The sequence below is a fragment of the Ranitomeya variabilis genome, chromosome 2 (assembly GCF_051348905.1).
Source record: "Ranitomeya variabilis isolate aRanVar5 chromosome 2, aRanVar5.hap1, whole genome shotgun sequence".
Classification (NCBI taxonomy): domain Eukaryota; kingdom Metazoa; phylum Chordata; class Amphibia; order Anura; family Dendrobatidae; genus Ranitomeya; species Ranitomeya variabilis.
This window is the reverse complement of record NC_135233.1, coordinates 232,914,686-232,940,268: the sequence shown is the minus strand read 5'-3', so window position 1 is coordinate 232,940,268 and position 25,583 is coordinate 232,914,686. Positions and strand designations below refer to the sequence as shown.

General features: G+C 41.5%; 1 protein-coding gene and 1 long non-coding RNA gene across 4 annotated transcripts in view; one reads left to right on the top strand and one right to left on the bottom strand.

Annotated features, from left to right (window-relative positions):
• Nucleotides 1-714: 714 nt before the first annotated feature.
• The window catches only part of LOC143805123 (discoidin domain-containing receptor 2-like), a 207,907-nt gene continuing 183,038 nt past the window's right edge, over nt 715-25,583 (bottom strand). For all 3 annotated transcript variants that reach the window (XM_077284012.1, XM_077284011.1, XM_077284013.1), the window contains 8 exons: nt 25,196-25,353; nt 24,918-25,116; nt 22,953-23,197; nt 21,569-21,690; nt 9,776-9,973; nt 8,968-9,202; nt 8,730-8,879; nt 715-2,878 (listed from right to left, as the gene is read on the bottom strand). In XM_077284012.1, the coding sequence (XP_077140127.1) occupies nt 2,738-2,878; nt 8,730-8,879; nt 8,968-9,202; nt 9,776-9,973; nt 21,569-21,690; nt 22,953-23,197; nt 24,918-25,116; nt 25,196-25,353 (1,448 nt within the window). In that variant the 3' untranslated portion in view covers nt 715-2,737. The remainder of the gene's footprint in view (nt 2,879-8,729; nt 8,880-8,967; nt 9,203-9,775; nt 9,974-21,568; nt 21,691-22,952; nt 23,198-24,917; nt 25,117-25,195; nt 25,354-25,583) is intronic.
• The window catches only part of LOC143805124 (uncharacterized), a 48,363-nt gene continuing 48,046 nt past the window's right edge, over nt 25,267-25,583 (top strand). Inside the window, exon 1 of the long non-coding RNA XR_013221175.1 lies at nt 25,267-25,389. This is a non-coding gene — a long non-coding RNA (uncharacterized LOC143805124). The remainder of the gene's footprint in view (nt 25,390-25,583) is intronic.

Here is a 25,583-nt window from a genome sequence, read left to right as displayed (position 1 = left end):
ACGAGTCCGGATTCCAACAATGAGACATTTAATCACTTGTATGCATGACCAACATGGTGGTGACTCAACTTCAACTTTTAAAGGTTACAATAAGGCAGCTATGATATGGAAACCCATGTTGTTTTTCAGCCAATATCACTGCATCTTGGCTCTATTTTATCATATGAACTTGATTTTATGGGGTATTATTATTGCTGGCCCATAGTAGGGTTAGAATATGGTCTCCATATTGTTTTTTTTTGTACTATACAAAGAGTTCGTGGTCAAGTCTGGAGTTCATGGTTGTTGGCTGTATGATTCCTGATCTGGACATCGAAACATCAGAGACCAGATCATCCATTCAACTCAGTGATTTAAACGGCAATTCCAGTTAATATTGATATTGACATCAATTGAAAAGTTAAAAAAAATCCCAAATTAAATGGTCCAATATAATTTCTATTTTCACTTCTGTCATGCCTCAGAGCGGAGCATGGATTTCTAGTCTTATGACTCCGGGAGGAGCTTTTTTTTTCCTGTTGCTCTGTCTCCCCCTGCTGAGCAATGAATGAGTCGTGGAGGCCAATAAGAGAAGGGTTACTTTATATCATATCATATCGGAGGATCTAAATTTAAGAGCCAGATTCCGTTAAATTAGTGATTTCACGCAACAGGGTCCAAAAATGATGGAATGATAATACAGAATTTAATCTTTTTCTAAAAAAAAATTAAATATGAGATTTTTGAATTTTTTATACGATAAAGTAAAATGACTGATCAATTTCCAGACCTTTCTAAGCCCAAATGTCTCAATCTCAGTTACACATATATTTTGCAGTCTGACGCATAACTATTCCATACGTTTCAAGAAATCGAACAAACAAAACAAGACAAAACTAAATTTTGTAAAAATCAGTCAAAACTGTTTAAGAAGTGTGACAATATATATTTACCAATTAGATATCTGCTTCATTAAACATTTAAGTGCACATTAAATCATTCATACTGGGACATCCAGACAGTCTTTTTCTAGAATGTCCTGTAGGTTGAGTGACATCAATTCCCCAAAGAAAAAATGTTGCATTTGAGAGCTCTCTGTTTGGAGAACTGGTCCAGTTAAATTGAATACATGAATTAAAGGGGTGTACATACTGTACAAAGGGTTCCCTATGATAAAATGAAAATATCAGCTTCTAAAGATTATGGTTCATGCCATCACAGCCATACCCATTCATAAACCAGGAGGGACTGACAACCTTAAACATCTTGATCCTTTTTTTAATAGAGAAGGGCATCATAACCTCAATTTAGCTCCTGCTTAACTCTTTTGGAAATATGACTAGCTCTCTGCAGCTTGCAAGAATTGATGGGGTCAACCTTTAGTTTAGGTTACCTTGTTACATTTAAACTTAAAGGGTATTCCCATCTCCAAGATCCTATCCTAATATGTAATAGGTGTAATAAAATTAATATTAGCAAATACCATAAATTAGAAATGTAGTATAGTTTTTTTCTGATTCGCTATGTCTCTTTCCTCATGTGCAGGCATTGCAGGACCTTAGGTATCCATAGTTTCGTTCACTGATATAGTGAAAGTTAGTTAGTTGCTAGCAGTCCTAATCATTGATACCTAAGGTCCAGCAATACCTGCACATGAGGAAAGAGATATAGCGAATCAGAAAAAAACTATACTACATTTCTAATTGGAGGTATCTGCTATTATTAGTATGACACCTACCACATATTGTGATAGGATCTTGGACCTAGGAATACCCCTTTAAGTGAATTTATAACCAGATCTGCACAATTATAGCATATTGAAACCATAAGGACAGCAATGGCACCTCTAGATATTTAAAGGGGTACTCTCTTATCCACCATCTCTAATTCTTTTCGAAGTGGCCTCTACGCCTTCTCCAGCCAGTTGTCCACTGATACAAGACGTATTATTAGACATCCATGTGAATGAAGTGGCCCAAGGATAAGTAAAAACAAAGAGGGTGAAGACCAAAAAACAAAGAACAGGGAAATTGAGCCGTAAATTGAATATTGACGCAGAACACGGCCAATCATGTCCTGTCGTGTGACTATACCTATAAATTCATCTTTTCCTATTAACATTCATAAAAAAATCCACAAAAAGTGAGAATATGGCATCCAGAGTAGACGGACCGCTCCCAAAACATCCTAGAAGTTATGGTGAAGGCATCTAAGGTGGCTTCTAAAACTCATGATTGCCTTAGTTGGTCCCATCATATAAAATAATCGAAAAGAGTCAATTCTATGTACGAACTACCTCCACCCCAAGAAAGCAGGACTTTAGATCTGTGCCATGGCAATATGCTCACTCGACAGAGGGGCACATAAAACCCATACACATATATATGTATAGATATATACACAAAAGGAAGTAGTGGTACTACGCAGTGGGCAATTGTTCTACTTCTCACATCTTATTTCCAGTCCTCAATCCCAGCTGGTTTCTCCCCATCTGGGGAAGTGCAATGTTGCATCTTCTACCCCCTCTGGGGTCAATTATCTTGACATTTCAAGGACCTGGGAACTCTGTAAGAGACTGAAGGATCCGGTGGGGTCCCAGGAAGTCTACCAGCGCCGCAGGAGAACAATGTCTCTTGGTCCTTCTACAATCTACTAGATAACTAAAGGCCACGTCCAGTATAACTCCAGATGAGTCGGCTACAACAACAGCTAGCCTCTTCAGAGTTAAGTGTTTCTCGGACTGTTCAGTGTACACAAATTACACAATGTCGTCCAGTTGTTCTATCAGGAATTGGTGGATGGTCTCAAACGTGGGTCGATCTTTGATATCTCTGCCCCAGCATTTCATCATCAGGTCGAAGCTGGGGCTTGGGCAGAGGGGGGTCTGTGACAGATAGATCTGAAGAACAAGAGACAGAAAATATTGAGAGCAATACATCAGAGCTTAAAAATTAATGGGAGTTAATTGGGATATTTCTTGGGGCAAATAGTAAAGGAATGTGTACCCCAACTATAATAAAAGATTACCCACCTGACATCTAAACACTGGGCCAAGAACCTTAAAGGGGTTGTTCAGGCTTGAGATAAAAATCTGAAGTCACTCTATGTGACAGCGTGTCGTCCTGGTATTGCCTGTGCAAGTGGGCGATAATGTGATCGCATGTATGAGATTTTCATAATTGCATTCATTTACTGACTAGGTGCACTCGGCTTCTCTCAATAGAAGTGAATTGAGAGAAGCCAGATGAGTCTAACTGGCACATAAACGCAAGTATGAAAGTCACAAAAAAGTGGTTACATGATCACTCGCTCGCAACACTAATACCAGGGAATCTTGCCCGCACGCAACAATTGGAACAGGTGGTATACCCGAGGCATCTTCAAAATATAATTATAAATGTACAGCTGGTATACCTGGGGCATCTTCAGAATACAGTTATATACTGTATGTACAGCTGGAATAACCTGTGAGAGCTTCTCTGTATGTAATTATATATGTACAGGTGGTATAACCTGTGCATCTCCTGTATATAATTATATACAGGGGCATTTAAAAGTTTGGGCATCCCTGATCAAAATTATTGTTATTGTGAACAGTTAAGCAAAATTACAAAAAGGAAAATGGGCCAGAAAATGCACCAATACAAAAGTTTGGCATGGTTAGTACCTAGTAGCACTCCCTTTTGCAAGTATCACAGCTTGTAAATGATTTTTGTAGCCAGATGAGGGTCTTTCAATTCTTGTTTGAGGGATTTTCATCCATTCTTCCTTGGAAAATTCTTCCAGTTCTATAGGATTCTTGGATTATCTTGCATGCACTGATATTTTGAGATCTAGTTACAGATTTTCAATGATGTTCAGATCAGGGGACTGTGATGGTCATTGTAAAACTTTCATCTTGCACCTTTTGAGGTTGTCTATTGTGGATTTTGACATGTTTATAGGATTATTATCTATTTGTAGAAGCCATCCTCTTTTCAACTTCAGATTTTTTTTTACTGATGATGTTATGTTTGCATCAAGAATTTGTTGAAATGCAATTGAATCCATTATTCCCTCTACCTGTGAAGTGTTCCCCGTGCCATTGGCTGCAACACAATCCCAAAGCATGATTGATCCTCACCCATGCTTAATGGTTGGCAAGATGTTCTTTTCTTGAAATTCTGTGCCCTTTTTTCTCCACACATACCTTTGATCATTGTGGCCAAAGAGTTCTATTTTAACATCCACAGGACTTGTTTCCAAAATGCACCAGCTTGTTTAGATGTTATTTTGCAGAAGAGGTTTTCTTCTGAAGACTCTTCAGTGAAGGCCATATTTGTGCAGATGTCTCTGAACAGTAGAACAATGTACCACAACTCCAGACTCTGCTAAATCTTTCTGAAGGTCTTTTGCAGTCAAGCAGGGGTTCTGATTTGTCGCACTAGCAATCCTACAAGCAGCTCTCATTGAAATTTTGCTTGGTCTTCCAGACCTTATTTTGCCCTCCACTGTTCCTGTTAACTACCGCTTCTTAATTACATTTCATACTGAGGAAAGCCCAACTTGAAAACTCTTTGCTATCTTCTGATAGTCTTCTGCTGCTTCGTGGATCTCCACCATTTTCATTTTCTGAGTGCTAGGCAGCTGCTTAGAAGAACCCATGGATGCTGTTTTTTCGCACAAGGATTAGATTAAATTGGGTTTTTATAAAGCTTGAAAATTTGCATCACGTGGCCTTCCTGACGATGATAGTGAACAAGCCATTGCCCTAACAGGCTAATTAAGGTTTGAAACCTTAGTCAGAGTTATCAAAGCACACAAATCTCCAAGGGTGCCCATTTTCCTTTTTGTAATTTTTATAAAGTAAGGCTACGTTCACATTTGCGTTGTGCGCCGCAGCGTCGGCGCCGCAGCGCACAACGCAAACAAAAATGCGGCAAAACGCACGCTAAAACGCTGCGTTTTGCGCCGCATGCGTCCTTTTTGGCCGAAAGTTGGACGCAAAAAAAATGCAACTTGAAGCGTTTCTTGCGTCCAACGCTTGCGGCCATGCGGCGCAAAACGCAGCACAACGCATGACGCATGCGGCGACGCTGCGGCGCCCGACGCTGCGGCGCTGACCGCAAATGTGAACGTAGCCTAAAAGATGAAAATATATATTTTTTTTTTGCCTAAAATACAGAGGAAATGTGTCCTCTTTAACTTTATCCCTTTTCGAGATCATTTAATCTTCAACTTGCTTAACTGTTCACAGTAACAGTAATTTTGACTAGGGGTGCCCAAACTTTTACATGCCACTGTATGTACTGCTGGTATAACCTCAGCATCTCCTTTATATAATAATACATGTACAGCCGATGCAACTTGGACATCTCCTGTATATAGTTATATATGTAGAGCTGGTATAACCTGGGCATCTCCTGTATATTACATATGTACAGCTGGTATAACCTGGGCATCTCCTGCATGTAGTTATGTACAGTGGCTTGCAAAAGTAGCTTAGCGTTTGTGTTTTGCTACATCAACCTGGAATTTCACTGCTTTTTTTGCGGGTTTGCATCAGTTCATGTAAGGAACATGCCTACAACTGTAAACATTTGGTTTTCCTTTTATTATGAAGCAAGCAATAAATAGGACAAAATAACTGAATAAGTCACTCCCCTAAAGTCAGTACTTTGTAGAGCCTCCTTTGCAGCAATTACAGCTGCAAGTCACTTTGAATAAGTCTCTATGAGCTTTCCACTGGAATTTTTGCCTATTCCTCAAGGCAAAACTGTTCCAGGTCTTTCAAGTTTGATGGTTTCTTCTGGTGATCAGCAATCTTCAAGTTTGACCACAGATTCTCAGTTGGATTAAGGTCTGGGCTTTGACTAAGCCACTCCAAAACATTTACACATTTCCCCTTAAACCACTTGAGTGTTGCTTTATCATTATGCTTTGGGTCATTGTCTTGTTGGAAGGTGAATCTCCGTCTCAGTCTCAAATCACTGACAGACTGAAAAAGGTTTTACACAAGAATATCCCTGTATTTTGCACCATCCATCTTCCCCTCAACTTGGACCATTTTAGCTGTCCCTGCTGCCAAAAACATCCCCACAGCATCATGCTGCCACCACCATGTTTCACTGTGGGGATGGTGTTCTTGGGGTGATGAGCTGTGTTGGTTTAGCGCCAGACATATCGTTTATCTTGGTGGCCAAAAAAGTTCAATTTTGGTCTCATCTGACCACAGCACCTTCCTTCATAAATTTGGGGAGTCTCCCATATATCTTTTGCAAACTCAAAATGAGCTTTACAATTTTTGTGTAAGTAAAAGCTTTTTTTCTGTCCACTCTTCCATAAACGCCTTCTCTATGGAGTGTACAAGCTTATTGTGGTCGTCTGGACAGATACTCCAGTCTCTGCTTGGGAACTCTGCAGCTCCTTCAGTGTTACCCTTAGTCTCTGTGCTGCTTCTCTGATTAATGACCTCCTTGCCAAGGCTGAAGATTTTGGTGGGAGGCCCTCACTTGGCAGGTACAGTAATTTGTGGTACCATGTTCTCTCCATTTGATGATAATGGATTTGATGGTGCTCCGGGGGATCTGAGATTGGGATATTTTTTTATAACTCAACCCTTACTATGACTTCTCAACAACTCTGTCCGTGACTTGTTTGGAGATCTCCTTGGTCTTCATGGTGTTTGGTTAGTGGTGCCTCTTGCTTAATGGTGTTGCAGGCTCTGTGGCCTTTCAGAAAAGGTAAAGTGTATATTCTGAGTGACATGTGACACTAAGATTGCACACAGGTGGACGTCCCGTCACTAAGCATGTGACTTATGAAGGTAACTTCTTACACCAGAAAGTTATAGGGGATTCATAGCAAACAGGGTGAATATATACGCACATGCCGATATTTAGTTATTTGATCTCATAAATTTAATTTATGCCTATATTTTTTTCACTTCACCAACTTAGACTATTTAGTGCTGATGCATCACACACAAATCGGGTTACAAAAATATTTTAACACAGGTTGTAATGTAACAAAATAGATAAAAAGCCAAGGGGGGTAAATACTTTTGCAAGCCACTGCATGTATAGCTGGCATAACCTGAGTATCTCCTGTATATAATTATACATGTACTGCTGGTATAACCTGGCCATCTCCTGTATATAATTATATATGTACAGCTGGCATAACCTGGGCATCTCCTGTATATATTTATATATGTACTGCTGGTATAACCTGGGTATCTCCTGTATATAATTATATATGTACAGCTGGTATAACCTGGCCATCTCCTGTATATAATTATATATGTACAGCTGGCATAACCTGGGCATCTCCTGTATATATTTATATATGTACTGCTGGTATAACCTGGATATCTCCTGTATATAATTATATATGTACAGCTGGTATAACCTGGCCATCTCCTGTATATAATTATATATGTACAGCTGGCATAACCTGGGCATCTCCTGTATATATTTATATATGTACTGCTGGTATAACCTGGGTATCTCCTGTATATAATTATATATGTACAGCTGGTATAACCTGGATATCTCCTGTATATAATTATATATGTACAGCTGGTATAACCTGGGTATCTCCTGTATATAATTATATATGTACAGCTGGTATAACCTGGCCATCTCCTGTATATAATTATATATGTACAGCTGGTATAACCTGGCCATCTCCTGTATATAATTATACATGTACAGCTGGTATAACCTGGGCATCTCCTGTATATATTTATATATGTACTGCTGGTATAACCTGGGTATCTCCTGTATATAATTATATATGTACAGCTGGTATAACCTGGATATCTCCTGCATATAATTATATACCGGTATGTACAGCTGGTATAACCTGGGCATCTCCTGTATATATTTATATATGTACAGCTGGTATAGCCTGGGTATCTCCTGTATATAATTATATATGTACAGCTGGTATAACCTGGATATCTCCTGCATATAATTATATATGTACAGCTGGTATAACCTGGGTATCTCCTGTATATAATTATACATGTACAGCTGGTATAACCTGGATATCTCCTGTATATAATTATATATGTACATCTGGTATAACCTGGATATCTCCTGTATATAATTATATATGTACAGCTGGTATAACCTGAGCATTTCCTGTATATAATTATATATGTACAGCTGGTATAACCTGGGTATCTCCTGTATATAATTATACATGTACAGCTGGTATAACCTGGATATCTCCTGTATATAATTATATATGTACAGCTGGTATAACCTGGATATCTCCTGTATATAATTATATATGTACAGCTGGTATAACCTGAGCATTTCCTGTATATAATTATATATGTACAGCTGGTATAACCTGGGTATCTCCTGTATATAATTATACATGTACAGCTGGTATAACCTGGATATCTCCTGTATATAATTATATATGTACAGCTGGTATAACCTGGGCATCTCCTGTATATAATTATATATATACAGCTAGTATAACCTGGATATCTCCTGTATATAATTATATATGTACATCTGGTATAACCTGGATATCTCCTGTATATAATTATATATGTACATCTGGTATAACCTGGGTATCTCCTGTGTATAATTATATATGTACAGCTGGTATAACCTGAGCATTTCCTGTATATAATTATTATATATGTACATCTGGTATAACCTGGGCATCTCTTGTGTATAATTATATATGTACAGCTGGTGTAACCTAAGTATTTTCTGTATATATTTATATATGGGTCATGTTGAAATTACCTGTCGTCCTTGGTCCCTGAAGAACTCTCCAGTATTTTCAATCACCTGCTCGTCTGATAAAACGCTGTACGGTTGCTCTTTACACAGGGTGAATATCTCCCATAATGTGACCCCGAATGCCCAGACGTCACTGGAAGTGGTGAACTTTCCCTGATTACACAGCACAGACGTGGATCAGTATGGCGCACACCGTTACACTGTAACACATGCAGATCAGAATCCTGTGTCAGGCACTTACTAATAGGATACTCTCCCAGGCCATCCACCGGATCGGCAGCACCGCGCGCCCCTGGATACGGTAATAATCTCCACTATATAAATTTCGGCTCATTCCAAAATCTGCTATCTTAATTGTGTGGCTGTTCCCCACCAGGCAGTTTCTTGTGGCCAAGTCTCTGTGTACAAAGTTCAGTGAGGCCAAGTACTTCATCCCGGCGGCAATCTGCGTGCTCATATACAGGAGGTTGTGGAGGCTGCAGGGAGAAAGCACAGAGGGGCCACTTATTCATTAATAGGGTGGTATTACCTTAGTAGACCGTGAATGCTATAATACGTGAGATTCACTAACCACCAGGCCACTATGTCCATAGCCTATTCTAAGGTGTTGTTCAGACTGTGTCTTTTAGAGTGGTAGACTACTTTGTGAGGCCAGGAGGGAGCTCTGGATGCAAAAGGTGAAGACTGGAGTGAGGGTCATGGGCATCTAAGAGTGCCCGGATGTGCTATGGCATCTCACCCCTAGGTTCTTTTCGTGTGAAAAGCTGCCAGGCCAGAAGGGGGTTTCTGAAGTTAAGGGTCAAGACTGACAAGAGGGTATAGTGTCAAACCTTGGGACTCAGAGAGCTACCCAAGCATGCAATAACATTTTACTCAGTGGTCCAGCAGCAGGGAGTGCTGCCTCACTCAGTGTGATTGGGGATACCAAAATTAATTTTCAAGACCTGGGTGAGAGTCTGGTGCCAAGTAAGAGGAATGCCTTGACATCTCACCAAGAGGATGGTATGTAATGTGGCATGATGAGATGGTCAAGGGTGTATGTCACTCACCTTACAGATGGAATATTGTTAGCCGTTGTGAACTGACTGCGGATCTCCCTCTGGGACAGGAACTGGTTGAGATCTCCATTTTCCATGTATTCCGTTATCATACAGAGCGGGTCATCCCGGACGCAGACACCCAACAGGCGGATGATATTGGGGTGCTTGAGCCTGGAGATGATCTTTATCTCTTTCAGGAAATCATTTCTGTGGGTAAAATGTATTCCACAATTTAGACCACAAGGGCGAGGAGTTAAAACTTCTTGTATATAAAACTTGCCTGCAGTGTAAAGTGTGGAAGTTTTCTCATGCTGGTTGTGAAACCAACTTCCATGCTCCTATCAATGGGTACACTGACATTTGGAAGTATACATATCCCAGGATGTAGCTAAGGCAACGAAAATGACACCCTCCATTCTTTCCACTGCAACTTGCATCCACATTACGAACAGTTAGAAATATACTTCAGGAAAGTTTATAGCTATAAATCATTAATTATATGAAAGTTTAGTATCCCCTTAAGGGAACTAACATGGAAAAACTGTGTGGGGAGGGTTCACACAAGAATATTTCATGGTCTGTATGCAGGGCCGGCGTTAGGAGCATGCAAAGTAGGCATTTGTATATCATAGATGCCGATACAGTTAAAATTAATCATGGAGGAGAGAGCATCAAGTGACACTCGCTTTCCCATAAGTCCCCCTCTACTTCTGACGCAACGGATGCCATGATGTCACTTCATCAAGCGCCACGCACTGCCGAGAAGTGGAGCGGCTGAGTTTACGCGCTGCAGAAACAGGAGCAGCGGGGAAACGAGGAGAGTATGTATGTATTTATTTATTTTTTAAATCAGTGAGTACGTGGTGGCCATAAGACTATGGGGCTGCATTATATTCTATGTCATGGTTCCCAATGGCAGGGGAACGTCAGGACACATAAATAACGAACGAGCTCTTGGGTGATGGAATCTCGAGCTGACCGTGAGCTAAACCTACCACGCAACTAATAGTGGCCGGGGGGCGTGCCTACGTTTTATCCCTAGACGTCTCTCGCCAGCCGGAGAACTAACTTACCCTAGTAGAGGAAAAAACAGACCTGGCTTACCTCTAGGGAAATTCCCCCAAAAAGGAGACAGAAGCCCCCCACATATATTGACGGTGAGTTCAGAGGAAAAGACATACGCAGTATGAAGGTAGGTTCAGCAAAGAGAGGTCCGCTTACTAGATAGTAGAAAGATACAAAAGGGAACTGCACGGTCAGCTGAAAACCCTTTTAAAACACCATCCTGAAATTACTTTAAAACTCATGTGTCAACTCATGACACCGGAGTGGTAATTTCAGCCCACAAGAGCTTCCAGCTACAGAGAATGACTTAACTGTAAACTGGAACAAAAATGCAAACAAACTTAGGACTAAGAGTCCAACTTAGCTGATCAGTAGTCTAGGAGCAGGAACATGCAACAGAAAGGCTCTGGTTACATTGATGGCCGGCAAGGCAATGACTGAAGAGCAGGATTAAATAGGAACACCCCACTACTGATGAAAACAGGTGAACTGAGAAAGAAAACAGACCCGAGTCACCAGTACCACTAGCCACCACCAGAAGGAGCCCAAAAGCAGAATCACAACAGTACCCCCCCCCCTCAAGGACACCGAACCCTCACAAGAACCACCAGGGCGATCCGGATGAGCCCTATGAAAGGCACGAACCAAATCAGAGGCGTGAACATCAGAAGCAGTACCCAAGAATTATCTTCTTGACCATAGCCCTTCCACTTAACCAGATATTGTAGTCTCCGTCTGGAAATACGGGAGTCCAAGATTTTCTCTACAACATACTCCAATTCACCCTCAACCAGCACACGAGCAGGAGGCTCGGTAGAAGGAACAACCGGCACCTCATACCTCCGCAACAACGACCGATGGAAGACATTATGGATAGCGAAAGATGCCGGAAGGTCTAAACGAAAGGATACAGGGTTAAGAATCTCCAAAATCCTATAAGGACCGATGAACCGAGGCTTAAACTTAGGAGAAGAAACCCTCATAGGGACAAAACGGGAAGACAACCACACCAAGTCCCCAACACGAAGACGAGGACCAACACGACGACGGCGGTTAGCAAAATGCTGAGTCTTCTCCTGAGACAACTTCAAATTGTCCACCACCTGTCCCCAAATCCGATGCAACCTATCCACCATAGTATCCACCCCCGGACAATCCGAAGACTCCACCTGACCGGAAGAAAAACGAGGGTGAAACCCCGAATTGCAAAAGAAAGGAGAAACCAAAGTGGCAGAACTAGCCCGATTATTGAGGGCAAACTCTGCCAACGGCAAAAAGGCAACCCAGTCATCCTGATCCGCAGACACAAAACACCTCAAATAAGTCTCCAAGGTCTGATTAGTTCGCTCAGTCTGGCCATTAGTCTGAGGATGGAACGCAGACGAAAAAGACAAATCAATGCCCATCCTAGCACAGAATGCCCGCCAAAATCTAGACACGAACTGGGTCCCCCTGTCAGAAACGATATTTTCCGGAATACCATGCAAGCGAACCACATTTTGAAAAAACAGAGGAACCAATTCGGATGAGGAAGGCAACTTAGGCAAGGGTACCAAATGAACCATCTTTGAAAAACGGTCACACACCACCCAGATGACAGACATTTTCTGAGAAGCAGGGAGATCAGAAATAAAATCCATAGAGATGTGAGTCCAAGGCCTCTTCGGAATAGGCAAAGATAACAACAATCCGCTAGCCCGAGAACAACAAGGCTTGGCCCGAGCACAAACATCACAAGACTGCACAAAAACTCGTACGTCTCGAGACAGGGAAGGCCACCAGAAGGACCTAGCCACCAAATCCCTAGTACCAAAGATTCCAGGATGACCTGCCAACGCAGAAGAATGAACCTCCGAGATGACTCTACTGGTCCAATCATCAGGAACAAACAGTCTACCAGGCGGGCAACGATCAGGTCTATCCGCCTGAAACTCCTGCAAAGCCCGTCGCAGGTCTGGGGAAACAGCAGATAATATCACCCCATCCTTAAGGATACCTGTAGGTTCAGAATCACCAGGGGAATCAGGCTCAAAACTCCTAGAAAGGGCATCTGCCTTCACATTTTTAGAACCTGGTAGGTATGAGACCACAAAATTAAACCGAGAGAAAAACAACGACCAGCGCGCCTGTCTAGGATTCAGGCGCTTGGCAGACTCAAGATAAATCAGATTCTTGTGATCGGTCAATACCACCACCTGATGTCTAGCCCCCTCAAGCCAATGACGCCACTCCTCAAAAGCCCACTTCATAGCCAAAAGCTCCCGATTACCAATATCATAGTTTCGCTCGGCGGGCGAAAATTTTCGAGAAAAGAACGCACAAGGTCTCATCACAGAGCAGTCGGAACTTTTCTACGACAAAACCGCCCCAGCTCCGATCTCGGAAGCGTCGACCTCAACCTGAAAAGGAAGAGCAACATCAGGCTGACGCAACACAGGGGCAGAAGAAAAGCGGCGCTTAAGCTCCCGAAAGGCCTCCACAGCAGCAGGGGACCAATCAGCAACATCAGCACCCTTTTTAGTCAAATCAGTCAAAGGTTTAGCAACATCCGAAAAACCAGTTATAAATCGACGATAAAAATTAGCAAAGCCCAAGAATTTCTGTAGGCTCTTAAGAGAAGTAGGTTGCGTCCAATCACAAATAGCCCGAACCTTGACAGGATCCATCTCAATGGAAGAAGGGGAAAAAATGTACCCCAAAAAAGAAATCTTTTGAACCCCAAAAATACACTTAGAACCCTTCACACACAAGGAATTAGCCCGCAAAACCTGAAAAACCCTCCTGAATTGTTGGACATGAGAGTCCCAGTTATCCGAAAAAATCAAAATATCATCCAGATACACAATCATAAATTTATCCAAATATTCACGGAAAATGTTATGCATAAAGGACTGAAAGACTGAAGGGGCATTTGAAAGACCAAAAGGCATTACCAAATACTCAAAATGGCCCTCGGGCGTATTAAATGCGGTTTTCCACTCATCCCCCTGCTTAATTCGCACCAAATTATACGCCCCACGAAGATCAATCTTAGAGAACCACTTAGCCCCCTTTATTCGAGCAAACAAATCAGTCAGCAGTGGCAAAGGATACTGATATTTGACTGTAATTTTATTCAAGAGTCGATAATCAATACACGGCCTCAAAGAGCCATCTTTTTTAGATACAAAGAAAAAACCGGCTCCTAAGGGAGATGAAGAAGGACGAATATGTCCCTTTTCCAGAGACTCCTTAATATACTCTCGCATAGCAACATGTTCAGGTACGGATAAATTAAACAAACGACCCTTTGGAAATTTACTGCCTGGAATCAGATCTATGGTACAATCGCAATCTCTGTGAGGAGGGAGTGAACCAAGCTTAGGCTCCTCAAAAACATCACGATAATCAGACAAAAATGCCGGAATCTCAGAGGGAATAGATGATGAAATGGAAACCAAAGGTACGTCCCCATGAGCCCCCTGACATCCCCAGCTTAACACAGACATTGCTTTCCAGTCAAGGACTGGGTTATGAGATTGTAACCATGGCAATCCGAGCACCAAAACATCATGTAGATTGTACAACACAAGGACGCGAATCACCTCCTGATGGTCTGGAGTCATACGCATAGTCACTTGTGTCCAGTATTGTGGTTTATTACTAGCCAATGGCGTAGAATCAATACCCTTCAGAGGTATAGGGACTTCCAGAGGCTCTAGATTAAACCCACAGCGCCTGGCAAAGGACCAATCCATAAGACTCAAAGCGGCGCCAGAGTCGACATAGGCGTCCGCGGTAATTGACGATAATGAACAAATCAAGGTCACAGATAGAATAAACTTAGACTGTAAAGTGCCAATTGAAACAGACTTATCAACCTTCTTTGTGCGTCTAGAGCATGCTGATATAACATGAGTTAAATCACCACAATAGAAGCACAACCCATTTTTTCGCCTAAAATTCTGCCGTTCGCTTCTGGACAGAATTCTATCACATTGCATATTCTCTGGCGCCTTCTCAGAAGACACCGCCAAATGGTGCACAGGTTTACGCTCGCGCAAACGCCGATCAATCTGAATAGCCATTGTCATGGACTCATTCAGACCTGTAGGCGCAGGGAACCCCACCATAACATCCTTAATGGCATCAGAGAGACCCTCTCTGAAATTCGCCGTCAAAGCGCACTCATTCCACTGAGTAAGCACAGACCATTTGCGAAATTTTTGGCAGTATATTTCAGCTTCATCTTGCCCTTGAGATAGGGCCATCAAGGCTTTTTCAGCCTGAATCTCTAAATTAGGTTCCTCATAAAGCAACCCCAAAGCCAGAAAAAATGCATCCACATTGAGCAACGCAGGATCCCCTGGTGCCAATGCAAATGCCCAATCTTGAGGGTCACCTCGCAGCAAGGAAATTACAATCTTAACCTGCTGTGTGGGATCTCCAGCGGAGCGAGGTCTCAGAGAAAGAAATAATTTACAATTATATTTGAAATTCAGAAAACGAGATCTATCTCCGGAGAAAAACTCTGGTATAGGAATTCTAGGTTCAGATATAGGAGCATGTATAACAAAATCCTGTAAATTTTGAACTTTTGTGGCAAGATTATTCAAACCTGTAGCCAAACTCTGAGGATCCATTTTAAGCAGGTGAGATCAGAGCCATTCAAGGGTTAGAAGGAGAGGGAGACAAAGACTGCAATTAGAGCTGAAATGCAACTGATTCAACTATAGAGCAAACACAGAGGGAAAAAAAAAAAAAATTTTTTTGCAGACTTCTTTTTCTCTCCTTTCTTCTGCCAACAGTTTTAACACGTGGCCGGCCATACTGTCATGGTTCCCAATGGCAGGGGAACGTCAGGACACATAAATAACGAACGAGCTCTTGGGTGATGGAATCTCGAGCTGACCGTGAGCTAAACCTACCACACAACTAATAGTGGCCGGGGGGCGTGCCTACGTTTTATCCCTAGACGTCTCTCGCCAGCCGGAGAACTAACTTACCCTAGTAGAGGAAAAAACAGACCTGGCTTACCTCTAGGGAAATTCCCCCAAAAAGGAGACAGAAGCCCCCCACATATATTGACGGTGAGTTCAGAGGAAAAGACATACGCAGTATGAAGGTAGGTTCAGCAAAGAGAGGTCCGCTTACTAGATAGTAGAAAGATACAAAAGGGAACTGCACGGTCAGCTGAAAACCCTTTTAAAATACCATCCTGAAATTACTTTAAAACTCATGTGTCAACTCATGACACCGGAGTGGTAATTTCAGCCCACAAGAGCTTCCAGCTACAGAGAATGACTTAACTGTAAACTGGAACAAAAATGCAAACAAACTTAGGACTAAGAGTCCAACTTAGCTGATCAGTAGTCTAGGAGCAGGAACATGCAACAGAAAGGCTCTGGTTACATTGATGGCCGGCAAGGCAATGACTGAAGAGCAGGATTAAATAGGAACACCCCACTACTGATGAAAACAGGTGAACTGAGAAAGAAAACAGACCCGAGTCACCAGTACCACTAGCCACCACCAGAAGGAGCCCAAAAGCAGAATCACAACAATTCTATGTACTTTATAGGGCTGCATTATACTCTGGGGGCTGCATTATAATCTATCGAGGCTGCATTATAATCTATGGAGGCTGCATTTTACTCTATCAAGGACTATGGGAAGTGTATTATACTGTATATAGGACTATGGGGAATGCATGATACTGTATGAAGGACTATGGGGAATGCATGATACTATATGAAGGACTATGATGTGCATTATACTATATAGAGGACTATGGGGGGTGCACTATATAATATGATTGACTATGGGATGCATTATACTACATTGAGGACTATGAGGAGTGTATTTTACTGTATAAAGGACTATGGAGTGTGCATTATGCTATATGGAGAACTATGGGGTGCATTATACAATATGGAGGACTATGAGATGCATTATACTATATGGAGGCCTATGGTGAGTGTATTATACTATATGGAGGACTTTGAGGAGTGTATTATACTATATGGAGGACTATGGGATGTCCATTATACTATATGGAGGCCTATGGTGAGTGTATTATACTATATGGAGGACTATGGGAAGTGTATTATACTATATGAAGGACTAAGGGATGCATTATACTATATGCAGGACTATGGTGAGTGTATTTTACTATATGGAGGACTATGGGGAGTGCATTATGCTATATGGAGGCCTATGGTGAGTGTATTATACTATATGGAGGACTGTGAGGAGTGTATTATACTATGTGGAGGACTATGGGATGTCAATTATACTATATGAAGGCCTATGGTGAGTGTATTATACTATATGGAGGACTGTAGGGAGTGTATTATAGTATATGGAGGATTATGGGGAGTGCATTATACAATATGGCGGACTATGGGTTTCATTATACTATATTGAGGACTATGGGAAGTGTGTAATACTATATGGACAACTATGAGGAGTGTATTATACTAATAATAATAAATAATCTTTATTTTTATATAGCGCTAACATATTCCGCAGCGCTTTACAGTTTGCACACGTTATCATTGCTGTCCCCGATGGGGCTCACAATCTAAATTCCCTATCAGTATGTCTTTGGAATGTGGGAGGAAACCGGAGTACCCGGAGGAAACCCACGCAAACACGGAGAGAACATACAAACTCTTTGCAGATGTTGTCCTGGGTGGGATTGGAACCCAGGACTCCAGCGCTGCAAGGCTGCAGTGCTAACCACTGTGCCACCGTGCTGCCCATACACTATGTTCCAAACTATTCTGCAAATTACATTTTTATCAGATTTTCCTAAATGTTCGGTGCAAATGACAGTCAGTCTAATAAAAGTCATCACCCTTTAGAGTATACATCGAATTTTATTGAAGAAACCTCCCAATGATAACAGTATAATCTCCAAAATGAATAAAAACTCAAAATGCACTGTTCCAAATAATTATGCACAGTAGAATTTTTAAACATTTGATATGTTTTAAAGAACTGAAATTCTCATTTGTGGAATATGCAGCATTAGGAGGTCACATTCACTGAACAAAAAAGCTATTTAACGCCAAAACATCCCAACAGGCCAAGTTACATGTTAACATAGGAACCCTTCTTTGATATCACCTTCACAATTCTTGCATCCATTGAACTTGTGAGTTTTTGGAGAGTTTCTGCTTGTATTTCTTTGCATGAAGTTGGAATAGCCTCCCAGAGCTGCTGTTTGGATGTGAACTGCCTCCCACACTCATAGATCTTTTGCTTGATGATCCTCTAAAGGTTCTCTATAGGGTTGAGGTCAGGGGAAGATGGTGGCCACACCATGAGTTTATCTCCTTTTATGCCCATAGCAGCCAATGACTCAGAGGTATTCTTTGCAGCATGAGATGGTGCAATGTCATGCATGAAGATGGTTTTCCTCCTGAAGGCACGTTTCTGCTTTTTATACCATAGAAGAAAGTTGTCAGTCAGAAACTCTATATACTTTGCAGAGGTCTTTTTCACACCTTCAGGAACTTTAAAGGGCCTTACCAGCTGTTTCCCATGATTCTGGCCTAAAACATGACTCCTCCACCTCCTCGCTGACGTTGCAGCCTTGTTGGGACATGGTGGCCATCCACCAACCATCCACTACTCCATCCATCTGGACCATCCAGGGTTGCTCAACGCTTGTCAGTAAACAAGACTGTTTGGAAATTAGTCTTCATGTATGTGTGGGCCCAATGCAACCATTTCTGCTTGTGAACACTGTTTAAGGGTGGCTGAATAGTAGGTTTATGCACCAAAGCAAGCCTTTGAAGGAGCCTACACCTTGAGGTTCGAGGGACTCCAGAGGCACCAGCAGCTTCAAATATCTGTTTGCTGCTTTGTAATGGCTTTTTAGCAGCTACTCTCTTAATCCGATGAACTTGCCTGGCAGAAATCTTCCTCATTATGCCTTTATCAGCACAAACACATTTGTGCTCAGATACAGCCACAAATCTCTTAACAGTACGATGATCACGCTTATGTTTTTGGAAAATTTCTAATGTTTTCATCCCTTCACCAAGGCATTGCACTATTTGATGCTTTTCAGCAGCAGAAAGATCATTTTTCTTTCCCATGTAACTTGAAAACTGTGACCTGCTTAATAATTTGGAACATCATTTTTAAGTAGTTTTCCTTTAATTAGAATCACCTGGAAAACCAATTATCACATGTGTTTAAGATTGATTTCAGTGATCCATTGAGCCCTGAGACACAATACCATCCACGAGTTTATTTGAAAAACAAAACAATTAACTCTTTATGACACTTAAATCCAATTTGCATAATAATTTGGAACACAGTGTATGTGGAGGACTATGGGGAGTGTATTATACTATATGGAGGACTATGGGGAGTTCATTATGCTATTTGGAGGACTATAGGGTGTGCATTATTCTATATTGAGGGCTATGAGGAGTGCATCTACTATATAATTGTCTAAGGGTCACTTCCGTCTGTCTGTCCTTCTGTCTTTCTGTCACGGCCTCTGTCTGTCATGGAATCCAAGTCGCTGATTGGTCTCGCCAGCTGCCTGTCATGGCTGCCGCGACCAATCAGCGACGGCCACAGTCCGATTAGTCCCCCCCTACTCCCCCGCAGTCAGTGCCCGGCGCCCGTTCCATACTCCCCGCAGTCACTGCTCACACAGGGTTAATGCCGGCGGTAACAGACCGCGTTATGCCGTGGGTAACTCACTCCGTTACCGCCGCTATTAACCCTGTGTGACCAAGTTTTTACTATTGATGCTGCCTATGCAGCGTCAATAGTAAAAACATCTAATGGTAAAAATAATTTAAAAAAATAAAAAATCATTATATACTCACCTTCTGCCGCCTTTCCCGCTCCTCGCGATGCTCCAGGCAGGTTCCAGAGGCAAGGATGGTCTGCGAGAAGAACCTGCCATGACGTCACGGTCATGTGACCGCAATGTCATCACAGGTCCTGCGCGCCTGCGCGAGAAGGACATGCCGTGACGTCACGTCATGTGACCGCGACACGGTCATGTGACCGCGACGTCATCACAGGTCCTGCGCGCCTACGCGAGAAGGAGGCGACAGAACTACAAGGGTACCCTTGGAAGGTGAGTATATGTTTATTTTTTATTTTTTAACCTGTGACATACGTGGCTGGGCAATATACTACGTAGCTGGGCAATATACTACGTGACTGGCCAATATACTATGTGGCTGGGCAATATACTACGTGGCTCTGTGCTGTATACTACGTCGCTGTGCAATATACTACGTGGCTCTGTGCTGTATACTACGTCACTGGGCAATATACTACGTAACGGCAATATACTACGTGGCTGGGCAATATACTACGTCACTGGGCAATATACTACGTAACAGGGCAATATACTACGTGGCTCTGTGCTGTATACTACGTGGCTGGGCAATATACTACGTGGGCTGGGCAATATACTACGTGGGCTGGGCAATATACTACGTGGGCTGGGCAATATACTACGTGGGCTGTGTTATACACTATGTGGGCTGTGTTATACACTCCGTGGGCTGTGTTATACACTGCGTGGGCTGTGTTATACACTACGTGGCCTGTGTTATACACTACGTGGCCTGTGTTATACACTACGTGGCCTGTGTTATATACTGCGTGCGTGGGCTGTTATATACTACGTGAGCTGTGTTATATGATACGTGGGCTGTTATAAACTACGTGGCTGTGTTATATGCTATGAGGGCTGTTATACACTCCGTGGGCTGTGCTATATACTACGTGGCTGTGCTATATACTCCGTGGGCTGTGTTATATACTCCGTGGGCTGTGCTATATATTCCGTGGGCTGTGCTTTATACTCCGTGGGCTGTGCTATATACTACGTGGCTGTGCAATATACTACGTGGCTGTGCAATATACTACGTGGCTGTGCAATATACTACGTGGCTGTGCTATTTACTACGTGGGCTGTTATATACTACATGGCCGGCCATGAACAATCAGCGACAGACGCAGTCTGGCCGCGAATTGGTGCGGGACTTGAAACACGCTTCGCTAATTGGTCGCGGCTGGCCGAATCCTGTGTATTCAATCAATGTATTATTCTAAAATCTTCATAAATAAACTACATACATATTCTAGAATACCCGATGTGTTAGAATTGGGCTACCATCTAGTTATACTATAAAGAGGACTATGGGGAGTGTATTATACACTATGGCAGACTATAAGGAGTGTATTACCCTATATGGAGGACTACGGGATGCATTATACTACAGTATGTGGAGGACTATAGGTGCATTATAATAAACTAGCAAAATGCTACCTATTTGTCAAGTGATTGGATTGTTTATGGGACACAAGCGTTGAACGACTTCAATATTGTCTATCACACTCATTTAACGTCCTGAACTAAGCTCATGTAAATACAACCAGAATGTTTTTGTGTGATGGTATGATATGTTAGCATTTAGGGCCCCTCTTTAAACTTTTGCCTATGACCCCACCTTTTCTAAAACTGACCCTGTCTGTATACGATACTTTATTGATCCCGGGGGAAATTACAGACTGCAATTTCCATACTGACTGCGGCTATCCCGCCAGAACTTAAAGCTGTTTATATAGCTGTAGGTTTAGGTGGGCAATAAGCTCGTGTGAACCCGACCTTACATATAGTTCAAGCTCTGAAAGTCAGAGCATGACACAAAGAGATAATCCTCAGACTATGCACTCTGTGTCAGTTGGAGTGCTCCATTAATTGTGTACCTTGCAGTTTTGGTGACGTTGGCTCTCAGCATCTTTATTGCCACTAGAACTGGTTGGTTGCCGCAGTCACTCGATGACGACTCCAGGAAGTCCTGCAGCCCCTCCACCTCACAGAGGTGAACCTGGAGCATGTAATAATGAAACGTGACATAAGCTATAATAAGGACATAATAGCGGATGTTTTAATTCTGCACTGCACTGTTGTGTTGTTTTAGGCTATGTGCACACGTTCAGGATTTCTTGCAGAAATTTCCTGAGCAAAACCGTACATTTTTTGCAAGAAATCCGCATGCTTTTTGTTTTTGCGTTTTTTGCGCGTTTTTGATGAGTTTTTTTGTGCGTTTTTTTCGTATTTTTTTCCGGAGCTTCCCAATGCATTATATAGCGGGAAAAACGCGAAAAATCCACAAAATTAATGAACATGCTGCGTTTTTTACCGCAATGCGTTTATTTCACGGAAAAAAAACGCATCATGTGCATAAAAATTGCGGAATGCATTCTAAATGATGGGATGCATAATGTATGGGTTTTTTATGCGTTTTTATAGCGAAAAAACGCGAAAAAAACGCAACGTGTGCACACAGCCTTAATACCTTCAGTCCATTGTATTTCAGAATAGAAAAAAGCAGAACTAAAAGCGTATATTATAACATACACAATGAGCCTAAGGTTATAATGTTCTGTATCTGCTTCCTGACGCATTTCCTCCTTGCTGTCAATTATCATTTCTCAGAATCCGACACCCCTCCTCCTCCCTGGTGCAGGGGATCTGAGGTTTATGTGAGGCGATCACTGTGATCTATGGAGAGGATCTTCACAGTGACAGTCTCCCCCGAAGGTTGTATTTTTATATCTCCCTCTGACTCCACTGTTATGTGGTGAGCGCTCCCTTGTGGTCGCGACAGACAGTCAGAAGACATTTAATTCTATGGCAGAGGGGAAGGGAAGCACTATGCTGACACATTTAATTAAAGGGGTTCTCCACTTTTTGAAAATGTAAAAACACCAGCAAATGTAATAAAATTGGGGACCCGTGCAGCCATTAAGTACTACTCTGAGGGGCACTCTGACGTTCCAAATGCACCATTTTTAATACTGGGATCTTCCTATTTTGCAACGGATCATTTTTATCCACAGTAAGTATCAGGGCCTGGATGTCAAGGCTTCCTCTGCATCCCCTGAGCGATGTTACCTCTAACTGTAGGTGTAAAGTGCACCGCGTCTCGGGTTTCCCCCAAAATAAGTTTTATAAGAAACTAACGCACTAAAGTGCTATCTGCAGTACAAAACTAAGTATTACATATCACTAAAAATAATGAATTCTGGAATTTCATGATAGTTAACTGACACCTCTATTTTGTTATTGTGATCTCAAATCTCATACCTCTCCGAATTGTCCTTCCCCCAGTTTTTCCTTTAGCCTTAGTTGGTTGCGCGGAAACTCTCCTACACTGATGTCCTTTTTAGTGAGCGAATCCACAGTAAGAGCCGGAACTGCGTACATATTATTGCCGGTCACTCCCTGGAGGTTAACAATGTCGGTTTCGGCATAGTGCGGGACGCTGTTTTGGAAGCCTTGATGTGGAGTGGACTTTGTCAGATCCGGTTCTGCATAATCTCCACTACAGGCTGAAAGAAAATGTGGCATCTCAAAACAGAGACACTGAAGCTACAAAACACTACACATAATTCAGCTATTCCAGTATTATAGCAGTTATATTTTTGTACATAGGCGACAGTATTATAGCAGTTATATTCTTGTACATAGGGGCAGTATTATAGTAGTTATATTCTTGTACACAGAGAGCAGTATTATAGTAGTTATATTCTTGTACATAGAGGCAGTATTATAGTAGTTATATTCTTTTACATAGGAGGCAGTATTATAGTAGTTATAGTCTTGCACATAGAGGCAGTATTATAGTAGTTATATTCTTGTACACAGAGAGCAGTATTATACTAGTTATATTCTTGTAAATGGGAGGCAGTATTATAGTAGTTATATTCTTGTAAATGGGAGGCAGTATTATAGTAGTTATATTCTTGTACATAGGAGCAGTATTATAGTAGTGATATTCTTGTACATAGGGGGCAGTATAATAATAATATTGCACGCCCCACTTTTCAGTTTTTGAATTTCCACAAAAATTTAAAATAACCAATAAATTTCCTTCGACTTCACAATTGTGTTCCACTTGTTGATTCTTCACCAAAAATTTACATTTGGTATCTTTATGTTTGAAGCATGATATGTGGGAAAAGGTTGAAAAGTTCCAGGGGGCCGAATACTTTTGCAAGGCACTGTATATTCTTGTATATAGGGGCAGTTTTATAGAAGTTATATTCTTGTACATAGGAGCAGTATTATAGTAGTTATATTCTTGTACATAGGAGCAGTATTATAGTAGTTATATTCTTGTACACAGGAGCAGTATTATAGTAGACTAAAGACTGAGAACATGCCAGCTTGTCCCGAAGTCAGGTGAGCGGAGTAAACAATGGATTGTAGATAAGCAGGAAATGGAAGTATGTCCAGCACTCAGGTAGGATAAAATATTTAGGCTTTATTCTTCATAGTAAAAGATTCCAGACAGATTAAGATAAAAGTTCTTCTTACTCATTTATAACACTGTCAGTGTGCTTAATCGTAGTGTTCTGCCATTAAGAACACTGGCATTGTTCGAAACGTGTCATTGGAACTTTTATCTTTGTCTTTCTGGAATCTTTTACTATGAAGAATAAAGCCTAAATATTTTATCCTACCTGAGTGCTGGACATGCTTCAGTTTCTTTAAGTATTCTAGTAGTTATGTTCTTGTATATAGGGGCGGTATTATAGTAGTTAGATTCTTGTACATAGGAGCAGTATTATAGCAGTTATATTCTTGTACACAGGAGCAGTATTATAGTATATTCTTGTACATAAGGGAGTATTATGGTAGATAGATTCTTGTACATACAGAGCAATATTATAGTAGTAATATTCTTGTACATAGGGGCAGTATTATAGTAGTTATATTCTTATAGATAAAGGCAGTATTATAGTAGTTATATTCTTGTACATAGGGGGCAGTATTATAGTAGTTATATTCTTGTACATAGGGGCAGTATTATAGTAATTATATTCTTGTACATAAGGGGCAGTATTATAGTAGTTATATTCTTGTACATAAGGGGCAGTATTATAGTAGTTATATTCTTGTACATAAGGGGCAGTATTATAGAAGTTATACTCTTATACATAAGAGGCAGTATTTTATTATTGATATTGTTCATGTGCTCAGTGATCACAATTCTTCTACAATGCTTGCTACTGTAAAGTGAGGAGTCATATATTGTTTATTACATACCTGAATCCTCGGCACTCTGGGAGAGCTCAGGAAGTTTACGTAGTGGTTTGGTCGGCTGCTGGTAGTCAAGATCTAGAGGGAAGATTCTCTCATAGGTGGGGTTGGACTGGTGGATCTGAGTCTGGTTGTTGTTGCCAATGGTGTAACTATAGAAGGACAATCGTACAGTGGCGTCTTCTTCTAAGATTCGACGTGGGGCCTGAAAAGTATCATGCTATTATTAGAATAATGTTGTGATTCCCAAGATCTTATGATTTCACTTCTCCCAGGAACTTTACCTTCTCCAATCTCTTTTGTATATATTGTTTCCACAGGATCAGGACTATAATAATGAGTAGGAGAAGGATTATGGCCACCAAACAGCCAATCAGAACAGAGGTCTTTGGCTCATCTGGTTTGTCCAGTGGTCGGCTGATGGTGAATGGGAAAGTGGTTTCTGGAAAACAAGAAGGATGGTTACTTGTGGCCATAGGTAGGTTGAGGGTGGTCATTGGCACTCATAGCTGGGCAGGTTTCTGAAGTGGTGGTTGAAGGTGTGTAGACTGGGAGAAAAAAGTGCAATAGGGTCTTAACTGGTAAACAATGTGGTACAGAGAAAGGGAATCTGCTCACATGGTAGAGTTGCACTTAAGCAATATGTTTAGCACATGGATCAGCTTCTGCAGT